Source organism: Camelus bactrianus, chromosome 1 (assembly GCF_048773025.1).
Source record: "Camelus bactrianus isolate YW-2024 breed Bactrian camel chromosome 1, ASM4877302v1, whole genome shotgun sequence".
Taxonomy (NCBI): domain Eukaryota; kingdom Metazoa; phylum Chordata; class Mammalia; order Artiodactyla; family Camelidae; genus Camelus; species Camelus bactrianus.
Genome location: NC_133539.1, coordinates 69784987 through 69812852, shown reverse-complemented (window position 1 = coordinate 69812852; position 27866 = coordinate 69784987). Strand labels below are relative to the sequence as shown.

Genomic DNA, 27866 nt, shown 5'->3' with positions numbered 1-27866 from the left:
CATAGTCTCTGGTCTCTTTAAGAGGGAGCTCTTCTCAGCTTTAACATCTAAGTTGCTAGTCCATTGTCATTTACCTGCCAAGCTCAAAGGTGTACTTACCTTATGGTTACACACACACACACCCCCGATCCACAGACACACTAGGGGCTGTGTGTCTCTCCTTTATTTTAAGCTGAGTCTCTTAGGGATGGGACAATGATAGAAACTGACGACCAAAGCCTCTGTGAAATGAGCTTGATGAGTTCACAAAATGAATTTTTAAAAAAGAAACCTAATCCAGTACTGGCATCAGCACGCCTGGCGCTTGGCCAAGAGCTGGGAGCTGCAACATGACAAGACTCCGAGCTCCTTGGATTCCAACTGGAGAAGCACTGTGTGCCAGGGCACAGATGGGGCCCAAGCTGCCTCAAGGGCAGCCATGCACCGAGAGGGGCTGTCAGCCTCTGAGCCTGGATGCACGTTATCACCATTAAAGCCCCAGAAACGTGTGGTGGGAACAGTCTCTGGGTGGAGAATTACACCCCTCTACCCTACCCCACTAGCGGTAATGTTTTCTCTGGGTCTGAAATTAAAACAGTGATACTACTAGATGATTGAAATGGCAGACAGCACAAATGCTCAGCTTTATCAAACTACCCATGTCTTAACCTTATAAAACTGAAGAATGCTGAAAAACAGGCGATAGACTGTAATTTCTTGATTGATGTTAGGATTTTGTTACCTCTGGAATCTACAAAAGTGATCTGCCCAGCAGAGACAGATGTAATTCCCCATCCCAAGTCTTTCTTGCCAAACACAGAGGACTAGAAAGGTTACTGGGTTTTATCAGAGAACTAAGAGCAGAGAGACAGAAAAGACAAAGAGAAAAATCTATTGTTTTTAATAAGCCTAATAATTAAAGTTAGATGAAAACAGATTTTGTGCAGACATGTGGCTCTGTTAGATAAAAGGGAACGCTAGGTCTTGGGTCCTTAGGAGTCCTGCGTCTAGGGATCGTGGAGGCTATCAAAACAGGAAGGATCTCAAATCATTTTACCCTCTCTCAGTGGTAAGGGAGTGGGCTAGCTAACAGACGTTGGAGGTTGTTTGACTTCAAGTTTTATAAGCCTTTGTTTTCCTCCTCTTGCTTTAGCACTCATTTCTTCTCCCTGCTTTCAGAGCTACCAGCTCTGGAAAAGGGTAAACGGATAGCCTTGATTCCCTCAAGCCTCTTATTTGTAAAGTGCCTACTATTCTTTCTTACCTTCCATAACAAAAAAGACCTTAGGATGCTCTCTTCATATAGAAATGGCCCAAGAACACAGAGCAAGTAAATGTAGAATTTTGTTACATCATGTCTGGGTCCACTTAATGTGCCCTCTCCCAAAGGCAGGCATTTCCTCACCATATCAAAACCTCCTATGCAGTTAAAAAAAAATCCAGATGAATAATCTCATATTGATGGATTAAGATCAATGTATTTTAGACTCAAAGGCTGTCATAATAGTTAATTCTATTTCCCCAGCCATCTATTGCAATGTATTTATGAAAAGTCGATTTTATCAGTTAATTAGCCAGTCCTTAGGAAATTACCCGTACTTCCTCTAGTCGGTCCGTTCTTTTTGAAACACAGATCTAAAAAATACTTCAAGGGAAAAATAAGGTCATTTGGGTTTTAAAACAATTCTTTGAATTATATTTGGTATGGAGACCATGGTTTTAAAATGAGATTTTACCATGCTTTCTCCCCAGCATAAAATATTTGAATTATTCAAAATGCTGACAGGTAAAATATTCACAACATCTCAATTGAAACAAATGAGATTTTAAAAAAATCAGAACTGGAATCTGTATTTTAAAAAACCTATTTATATATGCTAAAATCTAGTAGTACCCTAAGGTGTTCAGTTAGTTCAGAAAAATGAATGTAGAAGGGAGGGTATTGCTCAGTGACAGAGTGCATGCTTAGCATGCACAGGATCCTGGGTTCAATCCCCAGTACCAGCATTAAAACAAATAAAAACCTAATCCCCCCCAAAATTAAAAAAAGAAAAAAGAAAAATGAATGTAGACTCACCCACTCCTACCCTAAATCTGAGCACCTTGAGTTCCACTCTTATCCATGGTTTGATTTGCAGCTAATTCTGTGAAAATGTGTAGTAAAAATGCGTACACATCTATCTCCTGACCCAGATTCCCTGGTTTGGTAGCTCTATGTGTTAATACACATATTTAGCTGCATACATATTTATATAGCTATACACACATACACACATTTATAACATACAGGATATATATTCAGTTTTATCTGTACACACACTTCTAGGAAACATGTCAGTTTTATAATTCATCTGTCTTATAATTTCTCTCTTACTTCCAAATCCTACATGAAAACACTCAAAGCACTGAAATGTTGAATAGGTTTCTCAGGGTCACAGAATGAAGAGAACTGAGGTGTTAGACTGGGCAGCTCTCCAAGGCCTTCCTGAGGGCCATCTCCAGGTTTCTGAAATAATAAGAGAGCCCTGACAGTGACCTCCGGCTTGCAGCTTTGTGAGAGCTTCTTTAAGGATATGATTTTATGTATTTCCCCCCCTCATTTCACTTAATCCCTCCTACTTGCCCCCAACCACTAGTCAGTCTCTCCAGCTATCTTATCCTCTTAGTAAAATGAAAGGGCTGGGCAAGACCATCTCCACAAGAACTTCCAGCTCAAACATCTGGAATCTTCAGGGTTATGTCTCAGGATCAAGGGACAGTGGGTGGCACTGGCAGAACACCTATGTCTACAGGCTGTACTTTCTAGTCCCTTGAATGTGACCTTCAAGAGTTTCCAGGTGGAGGATACTTCACAAATACAGACCTTAGTAACATAAGGTCAATCTACACAGATAGAAGTAAGCTGGGCATTTTTATAAGATTTAGAACAACGATTTCAAATTACACTTCTGGATGGATGCTGATGGGTAGGAACACAAATCTGGAAAGTTTACAAAATCGAATCTCTTTAGAAGTTGAGCTTATAGCGTTTACCTACACCCACCACCCCAACACACACAAAAAGGTAAGCCATAATCTTCAAACCTGACATTCTAAAATAAAAAGTTATCCATGTTACTTGGTATTTCTTTCTCTCTTACACACATCCACAAAAACTCTCACATTCAAGATGGAAAATTCATCAACTCATCAGCGACAGGGAAGGCAGACTACTACTGGTGGCAGGCCACAGAAGAGTATTTGTTACAAATGTTTCTGCTACCCTAGGGAAGAGGTTTGCTTTACCCGGCAAGACACGTTTGATTTACACTTCATTGATTGAGTTAATAAAGCCAATTCCTAAGATTTCATTAAATTTGAATGAGTTTTTCCCCATCTCCCGGAACCATCATGGGCTCTTTCAGAAGGTCACTAGAGTAGAAGCTGATCTGCAACACAAGGTTGTATGACCCGCACACAGAGAAGAGTCTGCCCAGCCCTGGGCCCTGCCAGCACCCAGAAGTCTATACTGCTGGCCTCAAATGCAGGCAAACCAGGCACACAGAACAGCAAGGATAAAAGGCTCAAGGACACACCTCCCACACTTATGTTCCTGCCTAACCTCAGTTTGAATTATCCTTCTTGAAGCTTCATCCCCAGAAATAGGAGTCAGAGAGGGAGAAAGAATTATTAAAAGACTTTCTGGGGCCACTCAACCATCTGCTTTATCCTCAAAAGACAGAAAAGCTCAATCCTAAGAAGTTAAAGCAAAAAGCAAACAAAATGAAAAAGACATCACACTTGGTAAGCAGAAGCATCTCCCAAAGCAGTGCCATTGTAGGTATGGCACTTTAATTAAAGAACTTAGCACATTCTATTCGCTGAGCAGGAATTATTTCTAAGGAGCCAAAACACATTTATTGATTCCTTCACTTTAGCTTCTTCCTGCAGATAAATATCTCTCCAAATATAAATCCTGTTTGCTGACATCGTTCTAAGGCACATACCTTTGCTTCAGCACATGAAATCAATTTGGATGCAGTCATCTCACCTCCCTTTTAACTCTTTTGGGTTACAGAGAAACAAACAAAAGTGTCATAAAAGTATTTCAAAGGACCTCTGCCAAGAAAGCCACCTCCCAAACAGACTGCAGCTTATGCTGCTCTGAGCAAGCACTGGAAAGGCTGGGCCAAACTGTCAACACAGAACAAAGTAGGATTACAAACTCTGCCTTTTATCTTGCATGTGTGTGCGCACACATACACACAGAATCTGGGTTATCTTTATTTAGCCTTTCAGTGGCAAGCCTCCCAATCACTTGGAAGCAATCAAAGGGCAACAATTAACATGCATTTACTTTCCTACAGAAAACATCCTTTGCAAGCTGTGACAAAGCTAAGGTAACCACACATCTGTGGGTTACAGTTTGTTCCCTTTTAAAGCGTCATTCTTTTGCAGCTTAAATCATTAATGTTTGGCTGGTACCGCTGGTCTTTCATTTATTGATTTAGAACACCCAGCTTTTACCCAGACCCAAAGATACCCTCTCTCCCAGTGGCATTTTTACATACACACACAAGATAAAACAAAGCTGGGAAGAATTTGTTGGTGCAAAATGAGAAACTGAATCCTTGCCTGGCTCAGGTGCTTGCTATTATAAACTATGACTAAGAGACATGAATTTTTCTATGATGCAACTCTCAAGAGAGGCAGCATTTTCTCCAGGCCTCTCTTAAACCTGCTCACTCGCCAGTGACTAATGCTCTCTAGAGCTGCCCTGTGCTGCTCAAATTTCATCAGCCAGCTTTGTCCTTGATAGCTCTGCCTGGACCACAAAAGCTCCCAGACCTGTTGAGGACAGCCCCAAAAGATTAGTGCAAAGCTAACCCTCGCCAGCACTGAGAGCCATCTTTTGAGCTCCCACTGCATATGTTATTTCAGGGATATGACCATTTTAAGGAAAAGTTTTTACTCTTCTCTGAACAATAAAGTCCTGACAACTACATGAAAAATAAGTATAAATCAGATCACATTGTGACCACTTTTTGTCAACTTAGAAGTAGAAACAAAACTGACAACATGTTGGGTGAAGCCACAATTAACTGGAATCTTCCATTAACTACTTTCTGCACCTTTAAAAGAAAAAAAAGTCAGGCTCATGGTTCACATCAAGGACTTAACTTATAAAAGAAACCAAAAAAAAAAAAACAAAACACCAAAAAACCACACACTGGAAAGATAATGTCTGTTTATAAGATGTTGGACCAAGCATCCATTAATTTCAATTGATAATTTTGAGCTTGAAGTCTTGCAACCTTCTTAGGCAAAAAGAAATTTAGGATGAAATGATGTTTAGGTAAATCTTACCCACAATAGAATAAAAGCACTTTAGAAATAATTTTAATAAGGAATGAAACAAAAGTTTATGGAGGGGATAACTTAGAATTATTAAAAGATACCAAACACATTCCACTGTCCAAATATGGGGGCTGCAGCTGAAAAGAGTATTCTAGACACAGATGATCCAAGACCAAACAATTTCAGAACACATGTGCCACCACCACCAGAAAGGTACTTACAGTTATCAGACTGAAAATCTGGGACAAACTGTTCATCATCAGGAACTTGTGCTGGAAAAAGAGATTTTTATTTTAGACCTTTAAGTTTTATTTAAAAGCACAATAAAATGTTTTATGTGGAAAACAGGACAGCCAAGAAACTTGCCTTCAGCTAACCAAGCCTCTTGAAGTTGACTGAGATCCTGAAACAACTCTGGAATTGAAAACAGAGGACACCAGAATGAGAAGAACTTCTCTGCTAGGGAGAAGAGGGAAGGGCCGGCTATGGGCTACCTGCCACTTCCGCTGGGAGCCGTTTGAGCAAGCTACAACACCCAGGGGAGAGCATCTCTACCTTCAGAATCGTGAGCCAGATCTGTGTCCAAAAACTTCCTCTTTCTGTCAATCACAGGCCGCCCTCTACACTCCTCTGATCGAGATTTCTGAAAGAGGCCAACAAACAGTGAGGACTCAAGTGTAATAAAGGGGTCCAAAGTGGGTTGTGCCACTAACCCAATAACGAGAAGACTCACATTCGAAGAGGGAGGACAAAACAAACCAAAAGCCACATAAACTTACCCCTGGGACCATAAAAGGGACTTGTTGATCATAAAACCCATCCATGGTGCTTCCAACGTCTCTAATGTCACTTTGAAAGGTCTCAGCATTGAGTAATTTCTGGGGGGAAAGGGGTCCTCCTGTAATTTGAATTTGGGAGATTTTAACTGAGAGGGGGGAAAAAAGAGAAATGAAATAATTTTATATTGCTCTTTCTCTAGGGCCTGTGCAAAAATCACTACCTTTCTCTGAGGTACTTAAAGCCCACTCAAGGTGTAAGCTTTATAGACTTAATGCTGGGCTTGATTAAGGGCATCAAAGGTTCATGGTGTACTTAGTGCCAAATCCATTTACCTAGTCATTCTTTTAATCTTTCTTTTATTTAATCATTAAAATTACAGGTTTACTACTATTTGTCCCCTATCCAAAAAAAAAAAAAAAAAAAAAAAAAAAAAGCGCCGTTTTCACTATGAAAGGGCAATTTCTCTCCAAGATTCTCTCCATAAGAAGATTCCCCAGGGCATTTGTTAGGGTTAGTTTTTCAGTTTGTTTTTTGACATAATTTGACAGTACAGTGACAGGAAGTAGAGAAACTGGGTTTAAGCATTCCAAATTATTTGCAAGTAAGAATCTGACATACATAGTGTTTCTAAAAGTATTTTATAGGTCAATGGTAAAAGCACTATATATAGTTCCAGGAACACATCTATCAGATCAGAGGTATACTTATCTTCATACACAACTCTTCATTAAAATCTAAACCTTTTGTCCAAACAGGTGTAGTGTCTGTAATGTTACAGATATCTCCACGGCAACTACAGATATATATAGAGACAGATATCTGTGACATCTCCAACTTCTAAAAGAATAAAACAGCTAGGAAAGTAACACACATAGTTCACTAAATTCCACTGCACGTATTTTTAAATGCACCGCTACCACAGATCTTTAAAAAGCATTAAAAGCAAAACATTCATGGAAAGAGAATGTTTCTTATAGTGAAGTCAGTTTTCCCCAAACATGACAAAATAAAATTAAACTTGTTTCAGCACTGTTAAGCGTTGGGGCAGGGACAGAGGTTGGGGATCAAAATGGAGAGGAGGGAACTTTTTCTAATTTGGGAGGAATAAAGTAACAATTTTAGGAACGTGCCATCTTCCTTAGCACTGTTTTATTCAAATAAAAATGCAGTTGAGCCAACAAAATGGGGGAAACATTCATTTCTCTCACCCCAGCTCTAAGCAATGCAAAACACTTAAGGATAAATCTTTTGTTTAACTTGTACACAAATTTTACATAAGAAACCTTTTTCTCAGTGGGCAATTCCATCCAATTTGTTTTTCACACTGTGTGAAGCATATCAAATTTTTCTAAGTTAGCAGGATGCAAGGAAACCCTTCACTGCCAGCCTTCTCTCAGCACTTTGGTCCAAGTAATAAGTTATTTTCAAAGTCAAAGAAAAAGAGAGGAGCAAAACTGCCCACAATTCATAACTTCCTTGAAAAACACCCGGGCTAGCCTGCCTTCCAAACAGCGCTAAAACATTCAGAAAAACGCTTCTTTCTCAAATGTCACCAACCCATAAACAAAACCTGAGTATCATCTGCAGTGGGTTGGGGGGACATGAAAATGAGTTCTCTGTAGCCTTCAGAAATCTGTCAGATTAAATAAACCGTGGCTTCAGAAATTTTGTAAATATCTATTTGGAGGGAGAACGGGTAGGAGATCGGAGAAGGAGATACTTTCACAGTCTCACGATGAAATACGCTGCAAAAATACTTCACCGTGAAGAGCAAAAATATCTTTTAAAAAATTAAATGGAAGAAAGAAGCTGCCAGAAGTGAATCGAAAAGAGGCATCGAGGGTCTTTAAAGCAGCCTTCAAAATCTCAAGGGCTAGAAAAATCGTGTTCAAAGTACAATTTTTTTTTAAGCCTTAAGGGAAGGCTCGAGTTCATCTAGGAGTTTAAACCACTTCCTTTGTGCCCCCCCCCTTCCCGGTGCCCCCAGGAAAAGTTTAACACGGCGCAGCGGTGAGATCGAGGCCCCTCCCCCGCAGCGCGCAGCGGGCCCGGTTTTATGAATGGGAGAGCGAAACGCGGCCGCCACATCAGGTAAAGGCTGTAACTGGATCCCTCGCACTGGGCCCCATTCACAAAACAAGACACACTTCCACCCAATTCCCAGCCTTCTCCATTCATGAAAACTCCTTCAGATGCGCCCCCGCCCCCACCCCCACTCCCAACGCACGCCCAGCCTCCGACGCAGGCCCCTCACCCCAGCGTTTTAGGAAGAAAGCTCAATGCTTCATTCACAAAAAAGGAAAGGAAAAAAAAAAAAAAAAGCCGCAGGGAGCAGCGAGCCAACGAAAGAAACCCGCTTCATTCATAAAATCACCCACATTCATAAAACGAGCTGAGGCGCCGGGCTCTACCAATCGCCTCCAATCCACCTCCCCTCGCCCCAAACAGAAAAACCTTCCAAACATCTCTCTCTGGCACTCCTCGATCAGGAGTTCGGTTCCCCCCAGAGGTCCCCCTCCCCTTTGAAAATGCGGTCAGATCCCTAATCTAGTGCGAGGTTTCGGCATCTCTTCATCTCCCCACCGCACCCGTTTTTCCCTCTTCCACCATCCCCAAGCCGCTGTTCTGATGCTCCCCGATTTCTCCAGAATCGCCGTGCAGGCTGACACCCTCAGTTGCTGGGGGTGGGAGTTGGGGGATTGGGTGTCCACTTTCCACAACCTGAAACTTGCAAGGCCTGCATAAGTTCCTGGCCGACCCCCAACCCCGCAGGCTACACATGCCTATGTCACTTAACCCCTTCTGGTGCAAGGGTGGGGGGGGGTGGGGGTACATCACCTCTCAAACATTCTCCCTAAGCTGCTTTCCACCCACTCCTTGCCACTGCAAAGCTCTACCGAGTGCCTTTTCTCGCGAGCCTCCAAGTCCCCTCGAGGCTCTCAGATCTTCAGACTGTAAAGCCCGCAACTCGGCGCCCCTCAGTCCCCACCCGGGAGCCCCCGCACCTCGCGCTACCGCGCGCCTCCCCCGCAACGTGCTGAAACCCGCTCTCCGCGCGCTCCGGAACCGTTAGTCGCCCCCGCTTGACGCCTCCCAGGAACCAAACCGGACCCGGCCACGGGAGGAGGGGGCGTTCAGTCCCGGGGGATGAAGGCTCGGCCCAGATAGAAATTCCATCCCGACTTTGAGGATTCTGAATCAGCCAGTGAACTCTCGCCAGCTGGGCCCTTCCTGGACACCCCTCCGACACCCCCTCCCCCCGCCCCGGTCCCCTCGACGCCCCCTCACCTGAGGCGGCGGTTCTCCACCCCTTGCAGCGGCCCCGGGGCGCAGGCGCGCTCACGCACGCGCGCACCGGGCCTGAGCGCCTAGGCGAATGGCTGCGCCGAACCGCTCGGGGTACGCTGAACCGCTCCGCGCACCAGCGGCTGGACTCTGCGCCGCAGCTGCCAACCGGGCTGAAGCGCTGGCCCGGCCCCCACCGGCCCGCCGCTCCGTCCGCCGCCATTGGCTCACCGCTGTAGCCTAGCCTCATTTCCATTGGTCCATGGCTGCTCCCGCGGCTGTCCATCACTTCTTGTTTACCCTGTCTGCGGGCAAATCCAGCCAAGCCGCCCCATCAACTCCGGTCCCCATTGGTCAACAGCGCGTCCCTCCCCACCCTCCAGGGGTCTGTTTTACATAATTTATGCACCGGGGGGCCTTTGGCCAATCAGCACAGGCTTGTTTATGTAATGAATGTAAGGACGTTTTTCATTCATAAAAAACGCGACCTGAGGGGGAAGCTTAGCTGAGTCAGTGAAGAACTTAAAGGAGCCGAGGGCCTAGAGGAGCCACCGCTATTTCCCTCCTCGCAGCTCTCCCAACTTTCCATTGAGGCTTGGTTCTTTCCCCTTCCCACTTCACCCCTATTTCTCCTTCCCCTGCCTCCCGCCCCGGGCCCCCAGCACCACCACCGAGAGGACTGGGCCGCTGGGCGCCAGTCGTTCGCAGCTGCAGCACCAAGCGAAGTTATCATTTTAGAATTCAGGAGACAGGAATTGGTCATTCCACCCGAAGAGAAACTCGCTGACCGACCTGGGCGTTCGGCCTACAGAAACACAGAAAACGGAAACCGAGCCCTCTAATCTTAGTTACCTTTAAGAGAGGCCTTAATTTCCTTTAACCAGGTTTCCAGTGCGGGAAGAATAAGTAGTATGTCCCTTTAAAATCTGAGCTCTCAAACAGATTTTAGTTACTATCTTATACTGGCAGGCCCAAGGCCCAACCAAATCCCGTTTTCTCACTGTGTTTAATTGCAGTTTATAACCTCCGCCAGCGTGGGTTTTGGACCCGAGATGAGAGAGGGTCAACACTCAAATCCTCTCCAGAGCCTGCACCAACCAGTCAACCGACCTAGAAGCACAAATCCCTCCGAAACGGGCTTGCTGAGTTAGATCGCCTGCCTCCCTCCTGGGGCTGCTTGTTTTCCATTTAAGAGTTGAATGCAAGATGGTGCATTTGCGAATTAGATCCCGTGCAGCTGGGAAGGACTGAGAAGCTACTCCGCTTGCCAAACGATCGCACACTAACCGCAACTGCTGAGATTCTTAACAGGGTGTTCCAGGAAACAAATAAGCAATCCTCTCCCTTCTCCACCCGCTCTGCCCCCTCCAGTGCTGGCCATGGGGCGGCTTTCTGCTCTCCTCCAGGATGCTGAGGCTTGTGAGGGAGCTCTTCTTGTCTTGTTCTGTTTGTGTGCCTTGCCATTCACCCCGTGTGCCAGCAGTGGGGAGGAAAGACGCCAAGTATGGGGTTAGCCCCTAGCAAAGGGGGTCCCAGCCAACTATGGGGCTGCCTCCTACCCGCACCACGGGGCATGCAGTGTGGACTTTTAGGGAAAACTTGCTCACCTTCTTTTCTGCTTCTACTTGTGGGCATTTGGGATGTTGTTTATAGCCCAAGAAATGTTGAAATTCACGAAAGGAAACCTAGAGTTCCTGGGCCCAGCGCTCATCAGGCATGAACTCCTGACTTTGTAAGAGAGTGGGGTGAGCACGAATGGGTGGGTGGAAAGGTGCTCTGAACTTTAAACGAGCAGTTCCATGATATTTAATTTTGTAGTAGAGCATTTTGCTACTGGCCAGATCCAGTGGAGTTTTCCCTCAGTGCTTCTCTTTATTCCCCAGGTAACACCAGTGCTGTTTGGTGGCTGGAGTGCAATCCTAGACCCGCTGTCCTCCTAGTGATTTGCTGACATCCCTGAGGGCTCTGTCTCCCCCATTAGACTCAGAGCCCAGGTTAGATCCCGAGTCCTCCTCCTCCCCAGTTTATCTGCCCCCATCCTGCTTCAGCTCATCCCAACTTATTCTGCTCTCTAATCTAGTTTCCTCAGAAGTTTCTGGATTCATCTTCAGTGATGTCTGTCTTCAGGCCCAGCTCTCGGAAGGCCTGCAGCCCATGGGGCCACACGTCCTTTGCCGTATAATCACAGAACATCAGTCGCACTCTGGCTACAGGGAAACAGTGCAGGACACTTCACAGCGACTTCCTCCATGGGGTTGGACTTGAGGCCTGGAGTGTGACTCCTATGACCTTTGCCTCAAGCCAAAGCTCTCCATTCCACCTTGGGAAGAGAAGTTGGGTATTTCTGGATTAGGTAGTAAGTAATGAATATCGGTAGGGGAGGAATTGGAGGGTGGGTTTTTATAAGAAGATTGTCACAGACATGAAGTCATGTGGAGGGATTTACACCAGCGAAGAGCTCTTGCCAATTAATTATTTAGTCATTTGGTATACATTTGTTTTGTACCCAATACTCAGCCAAACTCTGTGTTCAGCAAAAAAGTTAGAGATAAGTTCCAGTCTTTGGCTTGGAGGAGCCCACAATCTACTGTGCAATTTCAGCTGCTGAAGCTAATATATGACCTGTTTGTGCCATATACAATTCTCTATAGGTTATCTCATTTAATCCTTGTAATAATAGTACTGAAGTGGTCGCTACTCTTTTTTTTTTTTTTAATGGAGGTACTGGGGATTGAACCCAGGATTTCCTACATGCACTAAGTGCCAAGCATGCACTCTACTCCCAAGCTATACCCTCTTCCCCTGCTACTGTTAATATCTGCATTTTATAGGTGAGAAGTGGAGGCACAGAGAGATTAAGTAACTTGCAATAGTTGCACAACTTGTACGTTGCTGAATCTGGATAAGCACTAAGGCAGGCAGGTTCCAGAGCCCACAAGTGGAGACTTAGCATGTGCCTCTGTTGCTCAGAAAACCACCATGAAATATCACTTGAACCTGGAATGGTAGAGGGCAGAACTGGTTGAAGTCATAGGGAGGCAGATTTTTAGTTCAGTGTAGGGTTAGGAAGGACTTTGGGATGTTTGGAGTGGCCCTGCTCCATTGAAGGAATTCTGCTGCTAATGAGTCTCCCGTCACAAGAGGCATTTCTGCAGAAAGATTTAGTGCAGAGGGACTACTGCACTGGATGGGATAGATGAATTCAGAGGATTGCTCCAGCTCTAAGAATATGGCTCTTGAGAATTAGGAGCTTGTGTTGGACGGGGGTTCAGGGCCTGGGCCCAGGCACCTTGGCTCTGCTGTGAAATGTGAGGGTACAACTCGTGATGAGCTACCTTGCTAGATGCACTCCTGAGCCCAGAGTTGGTTCCTCACTGTTAAGTGTTTATGATGTCTTTTCTCTATACCTCTTCCTTCTCTCTTGATTCTCCTTAGTGACTTACCTCCGCCACTCCCATCCCCTTCCCACTCCCTGTCTTCTTGAAGTATTTAGAAGTTTTTAGATGTTCTTTGTTTAGCACATTGAGTCTTTCCTCCTAAGAACATCACTTACATCGGGGCATTTGTCCAGCATACATTCTAAGGTACCATTCCCTCTCCTCCAGGAGAGAAGCCAGGCTGGAAAAGATAACAAAGAGACCAGCCCTCTGGAACATTCATCTAGTGTCAGTCTAGCCTTTGTTCTCTGGCAGTAGCAAAACTCACTTAATCACAGTAGGGGAACTAGCCCCTTGTTCTTCAATTTGCAGCACATCTTCAGAGGAACAACATGGAAAGATAGAAAAACAAGTCCCTTGTCCTCAGCCTGAAAGCTTCTGTTTTCCTTTAGGGGGCTGCTTTTGAAGTTGTCCCTTAAAATCCAAAAAGCAAGTTCAAGTATAAGGCAGGTAACCCTGCCTTGGGCTGATCACAAGATGGCAGTGGGAAATTGGCCGCATCACTATCTTGGTCCCTCACATTGGGGCAATGCCTCCCATTCCTCTGGTAGAAATGCTGCAGGGAGTGTAGCCTGTCTGGAGTGGAGGTGGGGGAGTGGGCTACATGGCCCTAGGGGGCCCTTCCTATTTTTGTACAGCTATGGAGGAAGGGACTTGAGGACAGCGTCCAAAAGGTACAGCCACGTTTTTCTTGTCATCAAGTGATAAAGGATTCTGTCTGGCTGGCACACCTTTCTTTGTAAAATTCAGGTATAAATACCCTAAAAACCAAGGCAAGAAAAGAAAATCTTTTAGATTCAATATCTCTTTAAACAAATAGGTGCCATATTGTCTTCAGGGTTCTTCATAGTCAGGGAGTAATAATAGCTGACATTTACTGAGTGCTTAATATGAGCTAGACACTTTTCTAAACAGTTCACATGTATTAGCACATTTAGTCCCAACAACACCCCTCTGAGGGAGGTGCTATTATTATCACCTCCACTTTTCAGAGATGAGGAAGTTTAGGTACAGGAAGGTTACACAAATCGCTATATGGCTAGCACACAGTAAGAGGGAAAGTGTACCCAAGAGGCCCCCTCCAGAGCCTGGCCATTAACCACTCTGCTGGGCTGTCTCAGCTCAGTGACCACAGCCAAAACCGGAAGATCGTTATTCTGTGCCAGGCCACTTAGGGGCTTTGTTTATACTAACCCCCTTGATCCTCCCAACAACCCTGTAACATAGATACCATTATCATCCCTTTTTTAAAGACGATGAAACTGAGGCACAGAGAGGTTAGGTAACTTGCTCAAGAACACAAAGCTAGTAAGAGTAGGAGTCGGGAGCCCAGCGCAGAACTTGAACGGGGTCCTTGCTCCGAAACAATTTAGGTGGTCCCAGTTCCTGTGATCTCCCACTCTGTTGGTTTCTCTCATCTCTCCTTTAGGGCTCTGACGGCTTCCTTGCCATGCCCACAAGAGTCACTGTGCTTCCTTGGGAACGTGCTCCAGTGACTCCAGCCAGACTTTTGAATTACTATCCTGGGCCGGCTCGAATTTGTCTCCACTATGGCCACTCTAGAAAGAGAATGGAAATTACCTGTGCTGAGCATCCCCTAGATGCCAGGCTCTGTGCTGGACACTTCACACACATCGTCCTTTAGCACTCCCAGTCCTCGTTGGGGGTGGTACTAATACCCCCTTTGCAGATGTGAAAACTGAGGGTCAAAGTGCGAGGTTAAACATGTCTGAGGCTCTACAGTTAGGAAGGAACAAACCAGGCTTCTGACCAAATAGGCTGACCCTCTGACCCCTTGGCCTAGGGGGGACTTATTCCTCTTCTGGCTCATCTCCTGAGATTGCAAACATCCTCTCTCCTACCTCCTTCTCCTCACTCTCAATTTTTAGAGTTTATAAAACATCCACTGTCAAGAAAACCTGGAGGCCCCTGTCATATTTAGATTCCTGATAGCCGAGGAATTTCTTCCTTAAGCCCCAAACCTTAAACAAGAGGGTAAAAATCTTTGGAAACTTCCCATAGCTTCCTACTGCCTTCAGAATGGAGTCCAGCTCCTCAGCAGAATCTTAATGCATCCTGGTGACTCTGCAGCATCTCTCGAGCTTTCTGGGCCCTCTGGTCCAGTCATGCAGGGCAGAGCTGCCTGTTCCTCCAGCCAGCCACCTGCCAGCCTCCTGCTCCACCCCTGAGGCCCATGAAAGTTCCCTGCATGAAGGAGGATTCTGTGTCTGATCTTTAGAGCTTTCCTGCTCCTTTAAATTGTTAGGTCATCAATCAGAACTTCTTGAGACATTAAGAGCATGCTTTTCCAGCTGTCTCTCATGTTCACTGTCATTTTCTGCCTCTGATCCATCATCAGCTTAGAACCCAGCAAACCAAATGAGTTTGAAATGGACGTCATGGGTTCTGGGTGAGAGCTAAAGGGTCCTCTCCAATGAGGAAGTGGATGAACTTGAATGTGTAGACTTGGCAAAATCTCTCTTGACCTTTCAGAGCCTCTTTTTGCTTCCTTCTATGGCCTTAGTGGAGAGTTTCATATGGCCAGGGCTTAACCCTTGCTTCCATGAGCTTAGACTCTAGCCCCCGAAGTCTGAGTAGCAGGCTAACCTAGAACTTGCCCACCTCGAGCTGTGAGAGGACTTGCTCTGGCAGCGGCCCACAGCTCCCCTGGGAGAGCGGGCCGAGGGCCTGGTGGGGCGGGAACATGCATTCTCTCGTGGGCCTGCTTCAGCGTGGCAGCTGGAGAGCGGGTGGTGAGGAGGGCGGTTCTTTCAGCTCTTGGCTTGGCTTGTAAGTGCCCGCCCCCGCCGAGGCTCTGGCAAGCCTATGGAGAGGGCTGTATTTATTTTGAGTTGGACAAAAGGAAGATCAACTCTGCCCACTGGTAACAGAGCCTGCGGGTGAAGTGATCCATCCGTGGATTCTGCCACATGGTCTCAAATGGGGCGTCCAGCCTGCCCTTTCACCCCAAGACAGTCTTCCCGCCTGTTGTCCCCTGAAGCCAAACAAGCAGAGTGTTTAAAAACAAGTAGATGGCCTCTGCTCACCTTTCCCCACCATGGTTCTTGCTCATAGTCTGTCTCTGGCCCCTAACCTCTGGGACGAAGGCAGCTTGCATTTAAACCAGAAACCTCTTCATCCTTTCTCTTTTTCTGCATTCTCTCCTGTGAGAAGAGCCCAGCTACATGGCTAGATGTGCAAAATATGAGAACAGCATCTCCTCCTAGGAAATCTCTGGCTGCTGTGCATCGCGGAAGTGCTCAGGTGCTCTGCCTGTTCCTTCCTGTGCTGAGGTTCTACCTCGGGCGGGGCGCAGGTGCTCATAAAGCCATTAGGGACCACAGGTTAGTTCCCATCTCCTGCTCCTGTGCCCTCGCTGGATACTGAGGAGACTTGAAGGTCTGACTCCTAAGAGGGATGGAAGGGAATGCTCAGGCATCTCAATTGTGGCCTATTTTGTGTGTTTACTTTTTACTGAAGTATAACATACACACAGGAAAGTGCACAAATCCTAAGAAGCTTGATGAGTTTTCACAGAGCAAGCACCCCGGTGCATCTAGGACCCAGATTACAAAACATTTTCAGCTCTTCTCTCCCAAAAGGCCCCCTCATGCCCCCATCTAGTCACTAATTCCCCCGCCCCCTCCCCATCAGGGTGGCCACTGTCCTGGCCTCTAACATCACAAATCAATTTTGCCTGTTTTTGTACATTGTATAGGTGGAGCCATACAGTACCTGCTCTTTTGTATCTGGCTTCTTTTCCTCAGCATTATGTTTGGAAAAGTCATCTGTTTTGCACTGTGTACTTGTGTTCTGTTCCCTCTCTTTGCTGTGTAGTATCCCATTGTATGAATATATTACAACTGATTTTTTCCATTTTACTCTTAATGGACATTTGGGCAATTTCCAGTTTTTGCTATTATTAATGACATCGCTGTGAACATTCTAGTGAGACTCTAATATGCGTCCCTTGGTAAACAGCCACCTCATTTTCATCGTTCATTTAAGATACAGTCACAGGATTCATTTTCATGTCTTATTTCTTTGAAAAAAGGTGCCTGACAAAAATCTCAACATCACAGAAAGGTAGAAAACGGAAAAGAAAGCCCCCACGTCACCTTCTAGCCTGTGGCCCATTCTCCAGAGTTATACACGATCACCAGTTTCTTGGGTAGCATTCTAGATACATTCTTTGGCCTAGAGAATCACATCTAAGCATATGTATTCTAGCCTTAAAACACAAATTGGATTTACCCTCACTGTTTCTGACCCCTGCCCCCCCCCCCCCCCCGCCATAGCGCTGTAGAGTCCCAGCAATAAGATCAGTGAATGAGAGTGTTTGGCCATGGAAGGCAAGTGGCCCTTCCCACCTGTTAGATGAGGCTGGGCTATCACTTTTAATAGGCCCTTACCTTATTAAGGTAAGACATGCGGGAGTTTACACAGCCATAAATTTCATTTCCACTTCCATAAACGTTTGTCGAGAGCCTGGTGTCCTCAGTGTGGGGCTTGTCCGAGAAGAGCTCCCTGTCTGGTGGGAGGTGGGTGAAAGACACAGGAACAAATAGATATTATACAATGTTTACAGGTGTCGTAATCGAGGCCAGCAAACGGGTTCTGGGAGTACAAGTGAAGGAGCAGTGAGTACTTCCTGTTAAGATCAAGGAAGGCCCCGGAGAGGCTTGACACTTGGGCCAACCCTTGAACGATTAATTAGTAGAACTTTACTGGGCAGAGCTAGGGGGGAAGGGCCTTCCAGGCAGAGGGAACAGCGCGCGTGCGCGCACACACACACGGAGGCCTGGCAGTCGCTGGCAGGTGCAGGGACTGGAAGTTGATCATGTGTAGCTAAACTGTAGATGTTCGACCCAGGAGGAGACACGACTGAGAGGGGGCTAGCATGGGTATTTGGGAACAGGATGTCAGGGGTCTTACATAGTCATTAGAAGGGTGGCCATTCACAGTTTGGAATCGTGGTGTACATCTCATAGCTGCTTTAAAAAATAACCAAAAGTCACAGAGACTGCTTCCAAAATCATCCTCTCTGTGGTGCCCTCCATTCCAGCACATATCACATTGTGCTTGAGTCTGTGTTGCCCACAGACAAATTCCTCTTATAGGGACCCTCTTGGATGCCTGTCTGAATTACCCCGCCCCAAACATAGCACCTGGCACTTAGCAAGAGATCACCAAAGGATGAATGAATATGTGAATGTGTAAGTGATCTCTACTGCACAGCACACCCCTGTGCTTGAGAAAGGGGTGGCTGAGTTACCCTCTCTTCGTGGATTTGTTTTTGTGCACGGCCTGCTTCTGCCTGTCCCCATTGAGGGAGAGGAGTGAGGAGCGAGGAACCTTGGCTCTGCAGTAGCTCAGGGTGTGTGCTGAGGGAGAGGCTTCATTTAGCAGCAATACCTGGGGCCCCAGGGCACTGTATTTCATTTCAGCCAGATTTGGGATGGCATGGAGCTTGGTGGGACCCTACCGCCTCATCTCAGCCCTTAGCAACCCAGAGCAATTTACACTGCATCAAAATGCCCAAATCTCCCATTTGCATGTTGGAGATACAGGCTTTGTTGAGAAGGAGAGGAATCAACCTCCTCATTGATTGATTCAACCCAGATTGATTGATTCAACCCTCCCCAATACGTGCCCCTTCCCCATGGGGCTGGCAGTCATGAACAGACTGGAAGAACTACTTTCCATTTCTCCTCGGGCCTGCCTGGTCTTCCTAAGTGTGGCCAGCTTTCTGGGATAGAACCCAGGCACCCGGACAGTCTCCTTTAGGCAGCCAAGAAAGATCAGCATTTCAGCCTGACCACTGAGGAATTTTCTTCACCAGGTAGCATCCTGGTTGGGAGGATTTCATATGCTCTTTGACTTGAATTGCCTTTGAAATCTTTCCTCACTCTTATTGCTCCCTCCTCCATAACCTAATTGCTTTGGGTATTTATCTGAGTTTCATCTGGACCTTCCCACTTAGGAATGTTCATCTGGAACCTGAAAACTGACCTCAGGGCCTGTGCTGACAGGATTGTCTCAGCCACAGCAGAACACAAAATCTAAATATGGTCTTCCTCTACTTCCCTGTGTATTAAACTGCCTTCAATGACAAGATGTAATGTTTCATTATGGGACCCGTGTTTTACCCTTTCCAACCCACACATCCCAACTGGAATGTGGGCAACATTCATTTACAGCTACGTGTACACCTTGTAAATGTAAACGGTAACGAGGTAATCCATATGGTAACATAGTAATAGCTCTATAGACGCCTGTCTGGAAGCAGTTCTTTATTTATTCAAAGATCTTCAGTGGGTTAAACTACCTCCCACTGCTTCTCAGATTCACCACCTTCTCTTGCAGTTAGTAAGTTAGAGCCATGCTCCTTGCATGGTGAGTCACGGGTAGATATGGAGCCAAAGCCCGATTTCCTAGCTCACCTCTGTCACTACTAACCATGTGACTATGGGCAAGCTATTTCAGTTGTGTGCACATCAGTCTCCTGTCCGAAAAATGGGACTCATAACTCCTGCTTCACAGAGTTGTTGGACTGTTCAGTGAGAGCGTATGTGGCAATGTCCAGGGCCTGGTACGTGTTGGCTGTGGACCTGGGTTTCCCTCATGGCTCTTCCACTGGCTAAGTGGGTGAATTTGAGCAAATTCAATCTCTCTGAGCCTTACTCTTCTCATTTGTAGAATAGAGATAATAATGCAGACCTTAAGATTTCCAAAGAAGAATAAATACAATATTCAAAAAGCACCTAGCAGAATGTCTGGCATAGAGTAAAAGTGTAATACATCTTCTCTCTCTCTGCTTGTCCGTGTGAATTCAGGCAATAGGTGTTAACCTTTCATGAGCACTGCCGACTCTTTCAGTATTCCCCTCGACCCTGGTAAATTAAGGAGTTCCCAACATTTTGCTTCTCAATGTAATATTTCCTTCATTGTAGATTTAGCTTAGGGTTTTCTTCCTAACTACTTTTCTCTGATGTCTAGTGTTTCTTCTTCATTGATTTCTGAAGCAACTATAGGAGTTCTGTTGGATCTCAGAACCAAGGGCAGAAAGTCTTCACAAAGGATGTGCTGTTTGAATGGGATCTTACAGAATGGAGGGAGGTTCAGAGATCATAGGTGGAACAGCATGATAAAGACACAACTGTGCATGAGTGTGAGGTGTGTTGGGGGAATAGGGGTGTAATGTGTCTGAAGCAGTAGTTTGTAAAGTCACCCAGGTGTCCTGGCTCACAGCAATCATAATTTTCTTAGCAGAATACAGAGTTGTTGTTTTTTTTTTTAAACTATCACAAAAGCATGTGGTATATAATTCTATTACATGAACCGATAACAATTTTATTAGTAGAAAATGGGAATTTGTTTTACCTGTGCATAAAACCACAATCATGAGCACATGTCTGTGAAATAAACAAGCTGTTGAAGACACGTGATGGGCTGTTCCTGAGGCTTTTCCATGAATTTTCACCAGGGACTTGTTTTTTCGCTTTGCCATCTGTGGGCTCTCACTAGATAGAGCTGCTGGTGCCAAAGGTTTAACAAAAGTTGATGGGAGAAAACTTAACATTGGAAAAATTGTATCTTTGAGCATAATTTGGACAAGACTCCATTATTCTATTGTAGAAAAGGAACATTTCTTTCCATTGGATGGGACTTCTGAGGGCAACTGAAGTGTAGCCTGCCAGAAGGGAGGGCTGGGCTGGATGCTGAGGGGTAGGGAGCGTGGGGGAATTGGGAAAGCTGTAGGGCAGAGGAAGGTAAGTTTGGAGGGACTTAGGTAGGGACTGGACGTTGGAGAGCTGAGGAATCTGGATCTGAGCCCTTGAGCAAGAGGGAGCCAAGGTGAGTTCTGGAGTAGGGGAGGGAGAAGTGGAGAGGGAAATTTGGGGGAAGACAAATTTAATTTGTTACAAGGGTGGCTTGAAGTACATCAGAGCAGAGAGGTGGGAGAAAAATAGTGCAGATTCCAGATGAGAAGATGTGGGGGGGATCAGAAAAAGCATTTATTAGTTGCCTTCTTGTCCTGGGCAGGATTATTCCAAAGTGCAAATAAACAGGACTGAGTCCACAGGAAGCCTGGGGAAGACTATCTATGGGCGACTGGCGGGGAGTGCCTCAGAATGATTGGAATCAACCCAGCGTATCATCCTGCTGCTGCTTTCTGCCTCTGCTAGCTGGCCAAGAGGAGGGGGAACAGAGGTCTAAATTCCTTCAGTAAGTGACTCAGCTCACTCCAGGCTGGGAAGGAGGTTCACATTTGCTGGTCCCCGCCGCCTCCCTTCCCCCCACACCAGGGAGTTCTTCCAGAAGCCCTTCATCAAGCCTGACCATGAATGGTAGAGGTCAATTTAAGCTTGTTTTCCACCCAGGTCCACGGCTGACAAGTAACAGAATCCTGCACGCTGTTACATTTGTTATTTTAAAAGACTTGGTACATTATTACTTGTAACGGAGTAGGATCCGAAGTAGAAATTGTTCTTTTCAACTGGCAGGCATGCATATCTATCATGATACTTAGTTTTAAATTTATGGCCTAATTCTAATCAGAGAATTTTGAGATATTTAATAATCTTGATTTTTTGCAGTTTCCCCAAAATTGTTTTCATTATTTTTAAAATCAGTCTTCTTGATTCACCCAAACTGGGAATCTTATCTTTGAAAAGTTTTAAAAGCATTTCAAATGATAAAATCATTATATACAATTAGGAAAATACAAAAAAACAATTCAAAATAAATGAACAAGCACCCATAATCCTAGAAATGAATGCTGTTAACATTTAAACATATTTCTTCCCTGTCTTTTTTGTTTTGTTTTGCATAATGGAGATATATTTTTAAATATATAACTTTGCATTTTGCCTAGCATTATATCATAGGCATGCCCCTCAGGGCATTAAACATTCTTCATAAATTCCATTTTTAAGGTTTGTCTAATATACCTTCTTATGGCTATAGCATCATTTACTTAATTGTTTCCCTGCTGTTTGATATTAGACTGTTCCCAATTTTTTGAGGTTAAAAACAACACTACAATAAACATCTGTGTGTGTGTGTGTGTGTGTGTGTGTGTGTGTCTGTGCGCGCGCAAGTATAGGTATGACTCTTGGCGATCTGGCCAGACTTTGTTGTGTATTTCAGATGAGGATCAAAGGCCCCCTTCCCATTGACAATGACAGCTGTCAGGCCAAGGGAGGGCTGCACCAGAGGTGTCCATCTGGCTTCTGGGAGAGGCAGTAAGACTCAGCACAGGGGTGTTGTAAACATATCAGAGAGGTCTTGGCAATTCCACTTTGTAATGGGGGAATCTAAAAGACAAATACTTTTCAAAGGAAACAGGTTTTCAAAAAGTCTTTTGAATTGATTGGGTTCGTATTGTGTGGCTTTTAAAGTACATGTGTTAAAAGACAGAGGATCTAATGAGGAGAGAATAGTGGTTGCTTTGAATAACAACTGGTAGGAATAAGCAGACGTTGGCTTCTGAGTAGGCTGGCCCCCATGGGGAAGCAATCCCCTGGGAAGGAGCTTTGGGGTCAGCAAGTCAGAATTCTGACTCTAGCTGGGCTATCTCAGGCAAGTTGCTTGGCCTCTCTGAGCCTCAAATTCCCCATTTACAAAGTGAGGTGAATCAGGACACCATCATGTCTCACCTGCGGTTGGTTGAGAGGATTTGAACATGTAAGAGTGAGGAAATGGCAGCTAAGTTTGTGCCCTGAGGAGTGGCTGAGGCTTGTGCTTGATCCAGAATTGTAAATAGATGTATCTGTCCTCAGGCCAGCCCAACCCAGAAGACTCATTCTCATACAACATGGAAATGAAGGGGGAGTCCCGGGTTATATTTTCAGAATCCACTGCAGGGATCTTAAGTGATCTCTCTTTGGCCATTTAATGAATGGTTTAATTTGCTCACACTGGGTTTCCATAACTGATAGTTCAACACTGTGCTTCCCCTCCCTCCTCTGCCCCTGCCCCCTGCCTGTAACAGGGACAGGACTGGGCTGAGAACGCTGAAACATTGCATTCCTTGGTCAGACGCTTGAAAACCCTGCAATCAAACCTGAGGCCGTATTCGGAAACAACTGTATCCGATGACAGCTTATTATGGAAGGTTCTGAACTTCTAAGAATTCCTTAGTAAGAAACAAACAAAATACAAAGATCTCTTCCTAATTCTCTGCCACTAGGAATTTTTATCTTTCTGACTTCTCCAGCCATGCTGCACGTTTGCTAAAATGTAGGCACACAGATACAGAGCATGTGATGCTTGGGTGGGCAGAGGGCTAGCTTCTGTGGGCCAGGGAGCTGCACAAACTTTGGTTCAACTCCCACTCATTTCTGGGAGATAGATTTCTCCGTTGGAAGACCACGGACATCAAGGAAAATTTTCCAGTGTGAGTGTGTCGGTGTGTTTTCAGATCACAGGCTTGGCACTTCTGTGTCTGTAGAACCATAGGAAGGAAAATCTTGAGATCACTTGTCATGTCTGGGATGCTGCCAGGCCCCCCAGGAGGTTTTATTTAGAAATGTTCAAGGGGGAGCATGTCATCCCGGCTTCACCTGCTCTTCTCTCTGGGTAGGAAAGAGTTACGCTTTCCTTATTCCCACCCCGGACATTTTATTTTCACAGTTCTTTGAAGTGCCCTCAGAGAGCTAAGCATCAGGCTGAAGGCTCTGTGTATCTTTGCAACAGATTAGAACATATTCACGTTTTATTTGTGCACAGCAAATATTTCCCTTGGAATGAAACCGAGGCAACGGGACAGGATCAGACAAGACCAGCCACCAAAGACAGCACCCTCAGCCCCCAGGACCGACGTGGTTGGTTCTCCCCTACTGGCTCACTTAAGCCACATAGACCATATTGACTGGTTCATTGATTCATTCAGAAAGAATCATTGAGCCCCAACTATGAACCAAGCACTGTGCAGGTTACAGAAATAACAGAAACAGTCTGTCCTCAAGAGCTCATAGTCAAGTAGGAGAGATAAGAGGTGTTTGTATATGAATGACTCTAATCGCGGTGAAAAAGATAAGTCTCTAGAACTCGGGAGATCAAAAGTGCCGTGGTGGGTAATTAGACTGTGTGTGTGTCGGGTGTGTGTAAAGCAGGGGACGAGCGGAAGTTGTGTGGTGCAGTCAGTCGTGCTGTGTGTGTGCCTCTGCTGGGGCTTATGTGTATGTGCTGGTGGGGGTGGTGTGTATATGTGTGGGGGAGTATGTGTATGTAGGTAGGGAAGAATTTAGGCAGGGGAGGATGGGTAGACAGAATGGTGGGGTACATGTATATGGTGATGGTGTGTGTGTATTGGCCAGGGCGCTGGTAGGACTGAGAGATGGAAGGCCGGCTGGCAAGTGCAGGCGGGGAGGAGTAGGGCTGGTGGTGACTGGGTAGGAGGAGGGCCCCACAGGCAGAGGAGCTGAGCCAGCAAAGCCACGGAAATGAGAAAACTCTGAGGGGCACGGGCACGGGCAGTCACGGGGAGGGTGGGTGGTAGGAAATAAGCTGGGAGTGAGTGTTGAATTTTGATAGACATTTTCTGATCAAGACGATGGCAGTTTTACAGCCTCCTCCTACGCTTCTGCAAGGATCTTGGGGTAAAGGAGCCTTTTCCTTCCCTGAGGTTCAAGCCCCAGCTAGAAGTTGGGCCTCAGGACTGAATCTCTGAGCATTCACTGCCCACCCCTTCCCCCCGGGCCCCCCCCCCCACTCTCTCACACACACACTCGGCTGCTGGACCAGGTGTAGTCCTTATAGTTTCCAGCCTCCAGAGCTCTCAGGATAGCAAAGGTGGATTCCACTGGGCCTGGGGCAGAGGGGGTTTAAATGCTAGAATGCCTGAGGCAGTCAGAGGACCTGCCAGCAAAGCAAAGGGCTCTCTAGCCTCCTCACAATTCATGGGATGCCCGGGCTAGACCTGCACTTTGTGGAGCTTTTTAAAGAACAAACAAGGAGGCAGATGGTAGGAGTTGGCTCCATTTCTCAAATTTTGGTTTGCTTTTCATTACTTTCCCCTCTCTAGATAGGGTCAAAGCTGCTGCATGATTAAAACATAGCCAGATAAGAATATTTTATTTCCATCTAATTAGACAAGGCAAAGAAACTAACATTTATAGAAAGCCTAATGTTTGCAAGATCCACGTCATCGTCATAGTTCCCTGAGTGGTAAATATTTTTCCCATTTTACAGATGAGGAAATTAGGGCTAAGAGAGGTAAGGTAACTAGCACAAAATCACTCTAATAACTTCTGCAATGAGTTCCCTGTCACTAGTCTCCTAGCTGAAGTTGAATCCAAGTCTATTTGGCATTAAGGACCATGCTCTTTACATAATGCTCCCTGAAGTTTAGGTGGCAGCATGATATAGTGAGGTGATGGTGCATTTTCCTGTTGGACAGACATAGGTTCAAATCCAAGCTCTTCTCTGTGCTGACTAGGTATGTGAGCTTGTCTTCCTCCTTTCCTTGCTTCCTTGGCAAATACTCACCAAGAGTCTATTACATTCATGTCAAGCACTGAGTAGGGACTGTATCAGTTAACTCTACAGTCCCTGGCCTCCCAGAGCTCCAGCCTGATGGATAATGCAGATCACGAAACAGGCAATTAGGATGCAGTTTGAGAAGTGCTATGATGGGAAAGTACCAGATGCTGTGGGAGCTTCTCTGTCCAATATGGCAGCCACTGACCCCAGGCTAGTGGTGCCAATATAAAATAAATACTGGATTTTGAAGACTTAGTATAAAAAATAATGTTAAGTAACTCCATTTTTATATTGAGTACAGGTTGAAATGATAATATTTTGGGATATGCTGAGTTAAATATTTGTTTAAAGTTTATTTCACCCATTCCTTTTTACTCTTTCTGCGGCTACTAGGAAATTTAACCTTATATATGTGGCTAACATTATATTTTCATTGAATGTCTCTACTCTGAAAGAATGAAAACATGGGATGATATTATATTTTCATTGAATGTCTCTACTCTGAAAGAATGAAAACATGGGATGATATTTCTTAGTGCAATGATCCAAGGACATTTATCACATGACCTCCCCAGGAAGGCACACAAGAGATGCTTAACAAACAGGAGCCTCATTCCCCTCGCACATCATCTAAGTGGCCACTGTGGGAAGGGTTGTTCACTGTGGGACCCTCGGTCCTCTGCTGTAAAGAGGGTACAGGTGACAGCTGGAGAGCCTCTTGTTCAGCCCCTTTGAGAATGCCTTAGTCTTCAGGTCCTACTTCTTGAGAGGTAGCTTTTGTAATCCTTCTCTCCCTTCAACCCAAAAAACCCAGGGCTGGCAATCAGATGAAATAAATGTTGCTTATTGTCATGACCCCTAGCCATCTTTGCTTTCCTTTATTTTAGCAGAAGAAAACCATATGAAATATTTTGAGTCTGATGTTCAATATCCTCATTGGATTGAAAGAGAAGAGGAACCACTGGATTAACAATAAGGTCTTTTCTACCTGTTACCTTGATAAACCTGGGAGAGGTCTTGGGAATTGACTAGTCTCACTGTGATGTCCGCTCATCAGAAAGTGAGGCTCTGAGAGGCTAGGTGGCTTGCCTAGGGTAACAGAGCCAGCCAAGGTGGATGGGGCATGGAACCCATCCTCCCAACCCGCGTCATCAACATGCATCTGCCACTCCACACTGCCCATCCTTCTCTGAGATGCTCCCTCCCAGCTCCTCCCTTCCCCAGGTTCCGCCTGCTTGGCACTTCATCCTTTTCTGCTGCCCTCTCTCTCTGACCTGTCGGTGTCTTCCCTTTAATGTTAGGGGCAGCAGAAATGGGAGTCAAAAGATCTAGATAGGTTAAAGGATGGGAAGAAATTAACAAGACAAAATGGAACAGAAAAAAAAAAAAAAGAGATTTTTGAATAGACACTAACAGATGAAGCCAGGGAGACTTTCTTGGTCTTAACAGAGGTTCAAGTGAAAAGACAACAAGGTTGTGTTTAGAGGAGCATGGATGGGGACTCACAGCCTCACAGCTTGAGCCTGGCCATGTGGCTTTGGGAAAACCTTTGTTTCCTCATCTTTAATCAACCCCTCAGGGTTATGTGGAGTAAAGGAGACATGTTTCTGAAAGGACTTTGTGATCTGTGAAGCACCATACCAACGGTAATTATTAGCATTCATTAGAGGCTGGGAGACATCAGCTGTGAGAACAGGTGACTTAGCAAGGTGCTGCAGGTGCCAGAGAAAGCCCACTGGTCTCCAGAGCGAGGGATGTGGCTCTGCACTTGTACGCCTGTTTCTGTGCTGTGTTCAGCTCCGGGAATCGCAGTTTAAGAGAGACCTTGGCAAACTGTTGTTGTTCCAGAGAAAGTTGCAAGAATAGCTTAGGGTCTGAGACTCAAGACATACAACGGATGATTTAAGGATTTAGAGGATGTTTAGTCTGGAGGGGGAAAAAAAAAACTTAGGACGAGGTGGCCATTTCCAAATATCTAAAAGCTGCTCTGCAGGGGAGATTTATTTTGTGTTACCAGAGACCAAGTCAGGGCCCAGTGATGGGAGTGAATGGTAGGCAGACTTGGGTGCAAGATTTGCCATCCAAGGCTCAGAAAACTGCTCCTAAATGGGCTTCCTGGGAAGGTAGTGGGCTGCTCATGTGCGGAAGTCTTCAAGCAGAGGCGGCGGTGCACCGGACAGGTGCCGCCCTGCAGAGATTCGCTCCGGCTAGAGGTTAGGCTGAGTGCTCTCTGGGAGCCCTCCAATTCTGAGACCACAACCCTCTCCTTATCTCTCTCAGCTTTCTTAGCTGCTTCCATTGTTGCTTTTTGCTGCCTTTGACTTCTTGTTCTCCCAGTGAATAGCTTTAGGGTTTTAGATTCAGAAATATTCCTGTAACAATTGAAAGTCTGGTTTAATTGAAAGTAGGAGTAAGAATATTTAAAAACAAAGGCAGGTTTGTAACTTTTAAGGACACACAATAACCTGTTTTGTGGGGGAAGGAGCAGGAACAGGGTCTCTTGTGTTAGAAAATCTTGTAACTGTTATAGCAAATGGCTTATTCTTCGCCATTGTTTAA

At 45.5% G+C, this 27866-nt stretch overlaps 1 protein-coding gene across 3 annotated transcripts in view; it reads right to left on the bottom strand.

Annotated features, from left to right (window-relative positions):
* Nucleotides 1-17350, bottom strand: part of ETV5 (ETS variant transcription factor 5) — a 62952-nt gene extending 45602 nt beyond the window's left edge. The window contains exons 1-5 of one of the 3 annotated variants that reach the window (XM_074366581.1): nucleotides 17231-17350; nucleotides 6096-6214; nucleotides 5872-5959; nucleotides 5683-5730; nucleotides 5538-5588 (exon numbers count right to left, since the gene is read on the bottom strand). In XM_074366581.1, coding sequence (XP_074222682.1) covers nucleotides 5538-5588; nucleotides 5683-5730; nucleotides 5872-5959; nucleotides 6096-6140 — 232 coding nt within the window. In that variant the 5' untranslated portion in view covers nucleotides 6141-6214; nucleotides 17231-17350. Of the gene's footprint in view, nucleotides 1-5537; nucleotides 5589-5682; nucleotides 5731-5871; nucleotides 5960-6095; nucleotides 6215-9384; nucleotides 9557-17230 lie in introns of those variants that run through there. The other 2 variants (XM_074366575.1, XM_074366578.1) reach the window with 2 other exon arrangements.
* Nucleotides 17351-27866: the final 10516 nt, after the last annotated feature.